The sequence below is a fragment of the Nuphar pumila genome, chromosome 9, assembly GCF_984573655.1.
Source record: "Nuphar pumila chromosome 9, dmNupPumi1.hap1.1, whole genome shotgun sequence".
In the NCBI taxonomy this organism is placed as follows: Eukaryota; Viridiplantae; Streptophyta; class Magnoliopsida; order Nymphaeales; family Nymphaeaceae; genus Nuphar; species Nuphar pumila.
In genome coordinates this window covers 116,124,239-116,138,940 of record NC_143257.1, presented here as the reverse complement: position 1 = coordinate 116,138,940, position 14,702 = coordinate 116,124,239, and the positions used below count along the sequence as shown (strand labels likewise).

General features: G+C 36.6%; 1 protein-coding gene across 1 annotated transcript; it reads left to right on the top strand.

Moving 5' to 3' along the window:
• The first annotated feature begins 13,322 nt into the window (after nucleotides 1–13,322).
• LOC149828983 (thioredoxin-like protein Clot) lies at nucleotides 13,323–14,122 on the top strand. The gene is made up of 2 exons (XM_090017020.1): nucleotides 13,323–13,483; nucleotides 13,619–14,122. The coding sequence occupies exons 1-2, from the start codon at nucleotides 13,351–13,353 to the stop codon at nucleotides 13,867–13,869; spliced, it is 384 nt and encodes a 127-aa protein (XP_089873146.1). The 5' UTR covers nucleotides 13,323–13,350; the 3' UTR covers nucleotides 13,870–14,122.
• The last annotated feature ends 580 nt before the right edge of the window (nucleotides 14,123–14,702 follow it).

The following is a 14,702-nucleotide window of genomic DNA, read 5'->3' as shown; positions in this document are numbered from 1 at the left end:
AAACTGATTTTATAAAACATGTGAAACAGAATAGCTAAAAATACAATAGGTGAATATAACTTTGTAATAAAATAATTTGTCGAAAAGAAATATTTCTCTTAATCTAGACATTTTTTAATATTCTTTGATTTTTGTTTTAATCTTTTGATTTATTTTTAACACTAAGTGATGTGTGTGATGTATATCTAGTTCAAGGGTTTTTAACATATAGTCTAAGAAATAAAAATAATAATTTTAGAGACATCTTGATCAGCACATCACTATTCTTCAAGTCTTCATTATCTCATAGTTTTGGAATATGTGAGCATCTTCTTTATCACTTGTGTATATCATGAGAATGGTCAACCTTCAACTCTTCAACTTAGCATAGGATGTGAGCAAGCTTATTTTTCAAATACGATCATTCATAAGGGTTCAGCTTGACATCCTGCAAAACTAGTAAGCCATTCTCCCCCCTTTTTAATGATGACAACCACACAACGCATAAAAAAAATCATCACGTAAAGAAATAATCGTAAAAAAAATCAAATATCATATACTACTCATATGCTTCCCCTACATTGATGATGCAAATTTTCTCCCCCTTTGGCATTATAAAAAAACATTCATAAAGTCTTCAATCAAACCATATAAAGTGCAATTTGGGAATTCAAAGATCAGAAAGAGTGCATATCCCAAGGTCTCTTCTAATTCTAACAAAATTTTCTTCATCAATATATCAGACTATTGTTTATCAGTTGAAATGAAATGAAAAGTGATATCTCCTTTTAAAACATGATCATGCAAGAAATGATGTCATATATCTATGTGCTTAGTGCGTGAGTGTTGAATTAGATTTTTAGAAAGATTAATTACACTTGTATTATCACACATGATAGGAGATGTAGAACAACTAATTCCAAAATATTTTAATGTTTGTTTCATCCATAAAACTTGTGCACATGCAAAACTAGCAGCAATATATTCATCCTCAGTTGTTGATAAAGATACAAAATTTTGCTTTTTTACTAAACTAAGAGGCTAAAGAATGTCCCAAAAAGTAATAAGTTTCACTAGTACTTTTTCGATCAGATTTATTTCCGGTAAAATCAGCATCACTATAAGATACTAAATTAAATACAAATGCTTTGGGATAAAATAGACCAAAATCAAAAGTTTCTTTTAAATATCTAAAAATTATCTTAAGTGCCTTAAGATGAGATTCTTTATGATTTGATTGAAAATGAATACATAAGTAAACACTAAACCTGATATCAGGTCTACTAGCAATAAGATAAAGTAAAGAGTCGATCATTCCTCTATACTACTTAGTATCTACACTTTTCTCATTCTCATCTTTATTTAACATAATTATTGTACTCATGGGTGTCCTCTTGCTTGTAGAAGTCTCTGTACCAATACGTTTGAGTAGTTTTTTTGTGTATTTTCTTTGGTTGATGAAGATTCATTCTTTCATTTGCTTAATTTGCAGTCTAACAAAAAAGTTTAATTCTCTCATGTGGCTCATTTCAAATTCATTAAGCATTTTTTTTTGCAAATGCTTAACAAAAAGATTTATTAGTAGAATAAAAAATAATATCATCAATATAAATTTAAATAATCAATATATCTTCATTTATTTTGTTTATAAAAAGAGTAGAATTATAGGATCAACTTGTCGAATTGAAAATGTGTAGGATCAACTCATCCAATGAAAAAAACAGATTTTAAAAGAAAATTTTTTAGTCTATCATACCATGCATGAGGTGCTTGTTTAATATTGTAAAGAGATTTTTTGAGTTTGAAAACAAGATTTGAAAACTTTTATATTGGAACCAGGAGGTTTTTCAACACAAACTTATTCATAAATAAATTCATTCAAGAAAGCCCTTTTTACATCTATTTAATAAAGTTTAAAATTAATATTACATACAAAAGCTAAAAACATATGAATTGGTTCCAACCGAGCAACCGGTGCAAAGGTTTCATTGAAGTTAATTCGTTCTTCTTGGTTATATCCTTGAGCCACCAATCGTACTTTGTTTTGAATTACTTGGCCTATTTCATCAAGCTTGTTTTGAAATACCCAACTTGTACCGATTATTGAATGATTTTGAGGCCTTGGAACAAAATCCCAAACAACATTTCTAATAAACTTATTTAATTATTCTTGCATAGTTAGCAACCAAATATCATCTACACTCTTTATCAATATTCTTAGGCTCAATTTAAGACATAAAAACAACATGAGTAACAAAATCAAGTTGTGATATAGTTCTTACTCCTTGTGAAATGTCACAGATAATTAAATCATGAGGTGATTAAGAATTTCTACTCAAACTTTAGGTAATTCATGATGAGCATTCACACTATCAATTTTTGGAGGCAAGGTAACAAAAATATCATCATCATCATTGTTGTTGTTAATTTTACTTGATATTTTACTTATTATTTCATCAAAATTAACTTTTCTATAACATGTGTTCGTTTATTGAAGACCCTATATGTCTTACTTTGAGTAGAATAACCAATAAATATACCTTCATCAAATTTAGCATCAAGTTTATCCAAATCATATTTAGTATTAAGAAATATTTTTTTATAATCAAATACTTTAAAATAGGAAACTTTGGGTATTCTTCCATTATACAGTTCATAAGAGGTTTTATTAAGCATGGGTCTAATAAGAACTCTATTTAATATATAACATGCAGCAGCAACGGCTTCAGCCCAAAAATATTTAGGTAAATTATTATCACATAGCATGGTTCTAGCACATTATTGCAAAGTTTTATTATTTCTTTCTACAACACCATTTTGAGGAGATGCTCTAGCAAAAACAAAATTATGAGTAATAATCAATTGATTACAAAAAATAGCAAATGAATCATTTTCAAATTTTCCACCATGATCACTTCTAATAGTAGCAATACTACATGCTTTATTATTTTAAAATTTGCTCCAAAAACAAAAAAAAAAATCAAGAAAAGAATCATATTTATGCTTAAGAAATACAACCCATGTATATCTAGACCAATCATCAACAATAACAAATACATATTTACTACTATTGAAACTAGATACTCTAGACGACCCAAATAAATCAATATGCAATAATTCTAGTGGCCTACAAATAAATATAACATCTTTAGACTTGAAAGAAGATTTTATTTATTTTCCAAGTTGACAAGAAATACATAGATAGTCCTTTTGAAAGAAATTTTAGGTAATCCTCTAACTAGATCATATTTAAATATGATAAAAAGTTATAGTTTTTTGCATTGTTTAAAAAATGGAATGAAGACTTAGTATTATGTAGTATTGAGTACTTTTTAAATTTACTTGTAATTGATATATAGTTTTTGTCGCTTACATATTTTCCTTTATAGAGAAAGTTAATTATTTCTCTTTGATGTAGAGACACAACCTCCATTGCAGCTTGGAACCATGGAATTTCGGTGACTGTAGCAAGCAAAAAAATATCCTATTTTCATCTTTGTTTGCTTTTTTTACTATTTTCTACTTTTACTGGCACACTAAATAAGTGTGCCATTAAAAGTCTTTTACTGACGCTAAATTAGCACTAGTAAATTTAAAAGGGTTTACAGATTTTTACTGGCGTTTTGATTGTACTAGTGAAAACTAGTCATTGGCGCAAAGATTGCATCACTAGCATAAAGATTATGCCTGTATTCACTGACGTTGAATTTATGCTAGTGAAAACTTTTCACTGGCGCTGAATTTATGCCAGTGAAAAGTATTTACTAGAGCAATCTTTATACTAGTGAAAAGATTTCTACTGGTGAATATAAATTATGCCAGTAAAACCATTACCGATGAGGCTTTTACTGGCACAACGATTATGCCAATAAAGACTTTTACTAGCGCAAAAGTTGTGCTAGTAAAAATTGAATTTCTTGTAGTGTTTGCAGATTTTTAAAAATAATTTCATGTTAACATGACCAAATCTATTATGCCATAACCAGGTTTCTTCATTAGATGAAACAATACATTTTTCATGCAAATTTGGTCAAGCATGCAGTTTTTTCAAATGTGACTTTAGAACCTTTATCACATGGTTGACTAATACTAAGTAAATTATGCTTTAAACCATCCACAAGTAAGACATTTTCAATTAGTGGGTTATTAGGATTACCAACATTTTTTATTCCAATTATTCTTGTCTCCAAAAGTGATGGTTCCTCCATTTTTGCTTCGATGCGATGTGAGTAAATTTGTTCTTCCCGTCATGTACTTGGAGTATTCACTATCCAAGATCCATTTACTGACTCTTTGTACCTACATCATAACAATCAGATTTCACTTTTGGTACTCACACCAAGTTGAGTCCTTTGAGTTTAATCTTAGATATCAAAACCATTTGGATTTTGGTTTTCTTGAATTAGAATAATAAATATTTCTTTTAAGAATAAAATCATACTTCTCATGAGAAAAAGCATTAACAAAATAATTTTTTACATTGCTCTTGTCAAAGTAACTATATACAAGTCCAAATTGATTATTAAAGGCTCTTTGCTAAGACATAATATATTCTTTTCAAGAGCCATGATTCTGGAATTTAAAGAAATTACTTCAAATTTCAGTATATAATTCTCATTTTGCAAAATATTATTTTCATTTCTTAATTATTTATTTTTCATACTTCATTTTCTAGATTCACTATATAACTCATAAAAAGTATCAAGTAGTTTATCAATTTTTATAGATTCACATACCTCATTTTTGTGTGCCATGAAGCACATGTTTGCCACTTCGTTTGATTCTTCATCGGATGACGAATCACTATCATCCCAAGTAGCTTGCAAAGCCTTCTTCTTTTTGAAGTTATTAAAATTAAAATTACCTTTGGCTTTCAAAAGTGGACAGTCCTCTATGTGACCTGGTTTTTTATATTTATAACATAATTGAGATTCTTCTTGTTCATGCTTACCTTTATATTGGAATTTACTTTTTTTTGAGAAATTGTCTAAATTTTTTTGTTATGAGTACTATATTTTATTTATCATTTTCAGACTCCTTGATGTCTAAAGATGCTTTGAAAGCTACTGCTTTCCTTTTAAGAGCTTCTTCTTGCTTTTTTTTTTATAGTTAAACGTTGGCTTCCAACCAATTCTTCTAATGTCAGCCTCATAAATCATGACTTCCTTTATAGCCATGGTCTTCTTTTCCTATTCGGAAGTGAGAGATCTAAGCACCTTTCTTACTATATCTGCTTGTGAATATATTTTTTCAGAAGCCATAAGTAAATTAGTGATATCTGTGAACTGAGTGATCATTTAAGTGATCGACTCATTCTCTTTCATCTTGAATAATTTAAACTTTGTGAACAAGCAATGCGATTTTAGTTTCCTTAACCTTCATAGTACCTTCATGAGTTACCTGTAGAGTGTGCCAAATCTGATGTGTTGCAGTCGATGTTGAGATTCGATTAAACTTGTTTTTATCCATTGCACAGAACAATGCATTCACTGCTCTTGCATCAAGTGTAGCCTTCTTGTCCTCACCAGTCCAATTCGCTTAGAGTGTTTTTAGCTTCTTGAATTTGGTCTCCATAATATTCCACAGTTCATAGTCCATTGACCTTAGGTAGATCATCATCTTGCACTTCCAATAGCTATAGTTTGATCTCTCTAAAAGTAGTGACCTTGTGGTTGAGTGTCCTTGAAATTGTGCCCAAGGAAACTTTGCCATGATTGCTAGCTGATGATGAGATTGATTCTAGCAAACACTGTTTTGATACCTAGTGTAAAATATGCAGGATCTATGACAACACAATACTAGAGGGGGGTGAATAGTGTTCATAAAATAAAATAAAGAAATTAAAACAGCAAAACACACAAACCACAATGAACAATAATACAACAGATTTTTATCCTGATTTGGTCCTCCAGACCTACGTCCAGAGCCCAAGTGCAACCTTACTTGAAATTCCACTAAACTTAATCTTGAAACCCAAGATTAAAACCAATATAAGCTACTCTTTGCAGCAACCTCTGCCACCCAAAAAACGCTTTTCTTACATCCTGAGAAACCTTACAACAGTTCATAAAATAAATTACAAAACATGTACAGGAATCCTATAAGCCACTTAAACAGAACAGTAAATGAGGGCCTATAGTGCTTCTAAAAAAAGTATTTTTTTTCTTAGAATCTCACAACATTTCTTTCTCTTTTGCTGCAATTGTTATTCCTGTTTTTTAGACAATAAAGTACATAAGAAGGCTTCAGCAAAAGACATTGCAGGAAGGGATGCGTCTTTTGAAAAATTAACAAACACGCCTTTTGTTGCGGGTATTAAAAAAAATAGTTTTAATGTCTCTTTTAAAAAGAAAAATGTGTCTCCAAAAGTCGTTATTTTTAAAGTCTTCTCTGTCAAAAACGTTTCTCTCACTCAAAAGACGTCTTTCTCAAATTCCTCTCTCTAGAAGTCATTTTATAAAAAATGTTTCTCTTAAAAAATTAAAAAATATCTCTCTCAAAACTGTCTTTTTCAAAGTCTTTCTTAAAATCCTTTCTTTCAAAGACGTCCTTAAAATGGCTTACTTTAAAAAATCATATGAACAAAGAATTCCATAAAAATGACTTTCTTTTAAAAATCATGTTAATAAAGAGTTCTTATACTGATTTTATAAAACATGTGAATCAGAATAGCTAAAAATACATGTGAATATAATTTTGTAATAAAAAGTTTTGTCCAAAAGAAACATTTCTCTTAATCTAGACATTATAATATTCTTCGAATTTTGTTTTAATCTTTTGATTTATTTTTAACACTAAGTGATGTGTATCTCATTCAAGGGCTTTTAACTTATAGTCTACAACAACAACAACAACAACAACAACAACAACAACAACTACGCCTTCGTCCCAAAACAATTGGAGTCGGCGATATGAACCAAAAAAGAAAATCATTTTGGGTCTTCCACATGAATCCTTCTCCTCCAATCATTTCTATCCAATGCCATGTCCTCGGTGAGGTTCAAAGCATTCATATCCTTTCCTATCACCTCCATCTATGTCTTCCTAGGCCTACCCCGACCTCTTTTAACTAATATATTTTTTCATTTCTCCATCCTTCTAACAGGAGCATCATTAGGCCTTCGCCGAATATGTCCAAACCACCGTAAATGATTCTCTTTCATCTTATTTTCAATTGGTGCAACGCCTACCTTCTTACGTATCTCCTCGTTCTGAATCTTATCTTTTATTGTATTTCCACACATCCATCTCAGCATACGCATCTCAGCTACACTCATTTTTTGAATATGATGTCTCTTGGCAGCCCAACATTCCGTACCATATAGTAAAGCGGGCTTAATAGTCATCCTATAAAACTTTCCCTTCAACCGCAATGACATTCTACGATCGCACAACACTTCAGTTCCACTTTTCCATTTCATCCACCCAACCTTTATCATATGATTTACATCTCCATCAATTTCTCCATACTTTTGAATGATAAATCCCAAATATTTGAAACAAACATCCACCGGTATTTCTTGCTCACCAAGCTTCACTACACTCCCATCACTACTTCGTTGCTTACTAAACCGACATTCCATATATTCAGTCTTACTCTTACTCAACTTAAAACCTCTAGCTTCCAATGTCTGTCTCCATAATTCTAACTTAGCATTAACCCCATTTCTAGACTCATCAATCAAAACAATATCATCAGCAAACAACATACACCACGACACATTTTCTTGAATTGATCTCGTAAGCTCATCCATCACTATAGCAAATAGGAAAGGGCTTAAAGCAGATCCTTGATGTAACCCAACCGTTATAGGAAAATTGGTTGTCACCCCTCCACAAGTGCGGACATTGGTTACTACTCCTTCATGCATATCTTTAATTATACTAATGTACTTGAGAGAAAAACATTTCTTCATCATTGTCCACCAGAGAACATCCCTAGGTACTCTATCATATGCCTTCTCTAAATCAATAAAAACCATATGCAAATCTTTGTTCCTCTCTCTATATCTCTCAATAAGTTGTCTAAGAAGATGTATAGATTCCATAGTTGATCTTCCAGGCATAAAACCAAATTGATTCTCCGATATCATGACAACCTTCCTCAACCTAGACTCAATCACCCTCTCCCAAAGTTTCATAGTATGACTCATGAGTTTTATACCACGATAGTTTGTGCAATCTTGTATATCACCCTTATTCTTATATAGAGGCACCAAAGTACTTTTCCTCCACTCATTAGGTATCTTATTTGTCCGCCAAATCTTGTTAAAAAGATTTGTCAACCATTCTAAACCTTTCTCTCCCAAGTATTTTCAAGCCTCGATAGGTAAACCATCGGGGCCAACTGCCCTTCTAGATTTCATTTTCTTCAAAGCCTCTGCAATTTCTTTCTTTTGAATCTTGCGCATGAAGTCGTGATTCATCTCATGAAAAGGAATGGAGAAGTCTCCAAGATCCTGAGCATGACTTTCATTAAATAACTTATCAAAATAATCTTTCCATCTCTCCTTAATCTCCTCATTTTTACTAAAACCCTTTGTGTTTCATCTTTAATATATCTAACCATACCCAGATCCCTCGATTTCTTATCTCTCATCTTTGCAAGCCTATAAATATCCTTCTCGCCCTCTTTGGTATCCAACTTGTCATAAACCTCCTTATATACTTTATCCCTCGCGTTTCGAACTACTTTTTTAGCTTCTTTTTTTGCTATCATATACTTCTCCAAATTCTCATTATCACGACTCTTACTTAGATTTCTATAACACTCTCTTTTAACCTTAATAGCTAATTTGACATCCTCGTTCCACCACAATGTATCCTTACTTAGTGGTGCACCGCCTTTAGACTCACCCAATACCTCCTTAGCCACCTTTCTCATGCCACCCGCTATCTTATTCTACATTGATTCTGAATCCTCCTCGAGGCACCAATCAACTTCCTGAACTACCTGCTCTACAAACATTCCTTGTTTAGCTCCTTTCAGTGCCCACCACTTAATTCTAGGATCTATCCTATGTCTATCCCTTTTGCGGCATTGTCTAATTCTAATATCTAAAATTAAGACTCTGTGTTGTATAGCTACACTTTCTCCCCGATATAACCTTACAATCGATGCAACAACTCCTATCTCTCTTTTTAAGTAGGAAAAAATCTATCTAACTCGTATTAACCCCACTTTTAAATGTTACTAGGTGAGACTCCCTCTTCCTAAACCAAGTGTTTGCTAAGATCATATCATAGGACAAACAAAAATCTAAAATCCTTTCTCCACTTTCGTTTCTTTCTCATATACCATAGCCTTCATGGATACTCTCAAATCCATCCCTACTAATGCCTACATGCCCATTAAGGTCACCGCCGATGAAAAGTCTTTCTCCATAAGATATCCCTTGTACTACTCCATCTAAATCTTCCCAAAATTGACGCTTAATGAAATCATCTAAACCTACTTGAGGTGCATAAGCACTAATAATATTAATAATATTTGTACCTAATACTAATTTAATAAGTAAAATCCTATCACCCTTCCTACAGACCTCAACTACATTATCTATAAACTCACGACTCATAACAATCCCTACTCCATTCCTATTCCTACTTATTCCTGTATACCAAATCTTATATCCCCAAGGTTCTATCACTTTTGCTTTCTCACCTACCCATTTGGTCTCTTGTAGACATAAAATATCAATTTTTCTCCTACACATAACATCTACTAATTCTATCAACTTACCAGTTAAAGACCCTATGTTCCAAGTGACTAACCTAATTTTATGGTCTTGGACTAACTTCTTCACCCCCACCCGTCCAACAAAGTGAGAGAACCCTTGCCTATTTGACACCACACCCGAGCGACGACCTAGCAACCCTTGCCCATTTATCACTACCTCCGGGCCTATAGAGTACAATGTGTCGCTCAGTAGGAAACGCCCCAATGAAATTCTCATATTGGTTTATATTCATAGGGTATGACTAAGTTTTTATGTTGGTTGTCACAGGCCTACCGCAACCCTCCTCCTTTATCTCAGCTTGGAACCGACAGTGTATAACTAAACAGTTATACACAGACGGAGTTTTTTAACGTATAGTCTAAGAAATAAAAAGTAATTTTACAAACAACTTGATTAGCACATCATTATTCTTTGAGTCTTCATCATCTCATCTGTTTGCAACACGTGTGTGTCTTCGTCTTCATCACTTGTGTATATCATGAGAATGGGCAACCTTCAACTCTTCAACTTAATATAGGATGCAAGCAAGCTTATTTTTCAAATATGATCATTCATAAGGGTTCAGCTAGATATCTTGCAAGACTAGTTAGGCTAGGTTAAGCTTGACATCAAAACATTTTCAGATATAAAATTCTTGGCAAAATCCATTGAACTTTAGATTGTGCCATCAGTAAATTAATGATCTAAGCTTGCTACCTCTGAACCATACAGTGTGCTTGTCTATGTGCATAGTCACAAATATCAGCAGTGTGTTAAAATTATTGCGATATTTTTGGAAGGGGAAAATTATAAGTATTTTATAAACATTACCCATTTTATGTTATTGATATTTTAGTCGTCTTACCTTTTTTTATGTTTTCTTAAATTTTTAAATATTTAATTTGATATTCTCTAAAAAAGAAATTATTTATGTCAAGATTTTCCCTTGCATCAAAATTTATGACATTAATTAAAAACATATATGTTGTTTCTATGGACAATCTACTAGGCCTAAGACAACTTACATATTCTTCTCTAAAATAGGTAGTTGTTGAACTCTTATAGTGTGTGTATTAGTAGGGGTGTCAACGGGTCGGGTTTGGTTCGAACCTAGGTGCAACCAGACTTGGACCTGATTTTCAAGTATGGTATAGGGTCCGAACCTGGGTCTAATCGGGTCCACTATAAGAAAACCATACCCAGACCCGATAAGAACTACATGAACCAGACCCGAACCATACCGGGTAAAACCATATTTTTTATCATTTTTACATTGAAATTTTGTGGGTCTTAATCGAAACTTGGGTCGGGTCCAGGGTATAAAATTTCACAAACTATACTCGGGTCCATGTATTAATAGAACCTTTGAGTCCGGGCCCAGGTCTTAATTGGGTCTTATTATTTATCATCATACTCGGACCCTATAAGGTTTGGTTCGGGTCGGGTCTGAGTAAACCCAACCCATTGACACCCCTAGGTTGAGGATGCTAATGCCATTCAAGCATCCCACTAACGCAATGAGTGTGGCCATTGTTGCAAGTGTAGCCTAGCAACAAGTGGAGAACTTGCGCTGCAAGGGTTGCACAAGTTGGGTGGAACTCGCTGCCAAAACCCACTGGTGCCTATCAGTGGCAGAGCCAGGGGTGGGCGGTCGCCCACCTCAGAATTAGAAACCGAGTCAAAAAAAGAAAAAAAAAACAGACATGTGTCGAGGGTGCTCCCTTAAGTCGGACCCGGATCGAATCCAAGCCAGACTCCGACCCGACCCGGGCTCTCGATCATTCGAGAGCCTGTGTCTTTAAAAGACGCAGATCGAAAGGGGCGAGGGGTAAAACCCTCGCCACTTTCCCTCTCTCCTCTGCTCCGCCCCTCCGTTCTCCATCTATCACTAGAGACAACATTCGTCAGCGCTCCTCCTCTATGCTCTGCAGCCACTGACGACTGCGCCACTGGCCTCCCTTTGGTGAACCCGTGGTGCCCCCCTTGAAGCTTCTCCCTCTCTGATGCAAGCTCCGACAACGCAAGCCGTCGGTGTCAGACCTTCCTCCTCCTTCGTCATCTTCTTTTCGTCGGCAACCATCGTCAGCCGCCCGCCGTCGTAGGTAACCTCCCCACCCCCTCTCTCTTGCTTTTCTAGTCGATCGGCAGGGGTTGAAGCCCATGTCTGTCTCTCTGTTTTTCGGTAAGGCGCGGCCTGCCGGGGGGTGTGGTCGGCAGGGGCTTTGAGGGCCCCTGCCTCTTGATGTTGTTCGGCAGGGGGCTTCACTCCCCCTGCCTTGTGTTGTTTCTCGACAGGGGGCTCCGCCCCCTGTCCCCTTGTTTCTCTGTGGGGGGCGAGCCCCCCCCCCCGCCTCTTTTGTTGTTTCCTGGCAAGGGGGTGCCCCCTACCTCTGCTGGTGTTTTCGACAGGGAGCTTCACCCCTCTTGTCTCTGTGAGCCCTTCCCAACAGGGGGCTTTGCTCCTCTTGTCCCTCGATTGTCGGCAGGGGCTCTACTTCCCCTGCCCACCCAACGATTTTTTTTTTGCTCTGCCACTGGTGCCTATCTCTGAATTGTGGTGGTTTCATTTCATTTGTATCCCTTGATTGGGTCTGTTCTATTTTTTCATTCCACATTGATAAGGCCCCCCCCCCCCCCGCCCCCCCCCACACACACACACACACACATCCAAGAAGGGCACTACTGCCCAAAGGTCATTCTCCTCTTTGTTTTTTATAACCCATTGCTAAAGCCTCATCGAATCAAGATTGAAACTGGCCCTTCTGATTGAGATTTAATCCTCAAATTCTCGTGTATGGCCATGGAAAGTACCAACCCCGGTGACCTGAACCCAACTTAAGCATTATAAGGGCTGGGTTTGGGTTATGATTTTTGCTGGGTAATTGACCCAACCCAAGTATTTTATATATATTTTTAATAAAAATAAATTTCTAAAATTATGTGGCTTCAGGTTTGAAAATCTAATTTAGTAACTGACAAAACTCGAAACCGATTATTAGTTATAAGAGCAGGCCCAGGACTCCAAATTAACTCTGACCTGGCTAGATCCGACCCGTTTACAGCCCTAAATGTATGACCCACACCCAAGTGCTTAAAACTAGGGGTGGCAAAATCTGACATGACCAGCCAACCCACTTCTTAGCCAGGTTCGGGTTTGACTTAAATGGGTTCGTGTTGTAAGCGGGTCGACCTGCCTAACCCGTTTATTAAACGGATCGGGTTCGTGTTAGGGGTATGCCAACCCGACTGACCCGTTTAATAACGGGTTAGGCGGGTGGGTGAACCCGTTTACCCGAACCTGACCCACCACCAACCCGTTTACCCAACTCGACTCGCCCGCCAACCCGTTTACCCGAACCCAACCCGACCCGTTTATTAAACAGTCGTGGTTACCCGTTTAATAAACGGGTCGGGTTCATGTTTGCGACAGCCAACCCGTTTAATAAACGGGTCGGGTTCATGTTGAGGTATGCTGACCCGCCAACCCGACAGGATTGCCACCCCCTGCTTAAAAGTTAAAAACCCTAAATCCGTCCATGTTAAAGTTCAACCCATCATCTACCAAAATATCAGGGAAGGGGAAAGGTGGGTTGGGAAAAGGCACAATTATAAATAGCCCATTGTTGTCTCTCTCTCTCTCTCTCTAGGTAGAGGAATGGCTGCCCTGAAGATGGTGGACGTGAAAGTGGGGGATCTGGATCGAGTCCTGAAGGAGGTTAAGTCCGATAGGAAATTCCTCCTCTTCCTAGCAGACGTCGACCCCTCTACCTCGCGCAGTTGGTGCCCTGGTACTCTCTCTCTCTCTCTCTCTCTCTCTCTCTCTCTCTAGATTACCATTCAGCTTTGCTATTCTCTCTGGGTAAGTTTCGATTCAATCTTTTCTTTTCTTTTCTTTTCTTTTTTTCCTTCTTTTCCGGCAACAGATTGTGTGAGGGCAGAGCCTGTGATCTATCGGAAACTGGAGGCCTTCTTGAGCGACGTTACCCTGGTCAGGGCCTACGTTGGGGACAGGCAGACGTGGCGCAATCCCAGCCATCCGTGGAGGGTCGACCAGCGGTTCAAGCTGAAGGGGGTTCCTACCCTGATCCGTTTGGGCGACGATGACGTCATCGCCGGCCGTCTCGAGGACCATGAGGCTCACCTCGAACGCCACATCGACGGTCTCCTCCGTTGACAGCCGCACCCATCTCATCTCTCTCACATGTGATGGACCAATGATCAACATATCTTATCAATAATATTCTTCTTCTTGTGTCTCTCTTTCTTACGGCTACCCCAAAATCAGAGGATTGCATGATTTGCTTTCTTTTCTGATAACCTTCACCCTCAACTCAAAGGTGTGTGTGTTCGAATAATTTGAACCCTATTTAGTATTCAAGAATTGAGGATTAGAGATATATGCATCTCTAGCTGAACCACTATCTTCCCACCAAGCGAGAGATGAATATCAATCAGTTTTTTTTTTTTTGTGTGTGTGTGTGTGTTTACCTTCACCCTTGACATGAATCCCGCACCTCTCCAGAACAAGGCTTGCCTCTCCAACAATGGATGCCATCGTTCACGATCAATCCAAATCTTGATTTTCCAATTTTCGCCGTCTCACGATATTAGAAAATGAAAATGGAAAATGCAGCAGGCCCGTTAAGCGACCCACGTCCCCAGGAAGGTTCCTTGTGGTAGAAAAAGGGGAATTGCATCTGTGGCAAAAGAAAAGAAGCTCGACAACTGAGTTGCCAGGAAACAAAATGGAGGAAGTCCAACAAGGTTGATTCCCATCCATAGTCACAAACCTCCTGATTGAGATTTTCTTGGCCATAGTTAACGGGAAACAAGATGGATAGGAGAATGGGCGCTGAAGTAGAAGCGGGGAAGCGAGTGTTAAAAAATAGTATGAAGCGGGATACGGTTGTCAAGCCAGTATACAAATGCATGAAAAAACTGAAAAGAAAACACATAGAAAGTAATATTAAGCGTGGGCAGAAGCTAATCAGAAATAACTTAAGCACA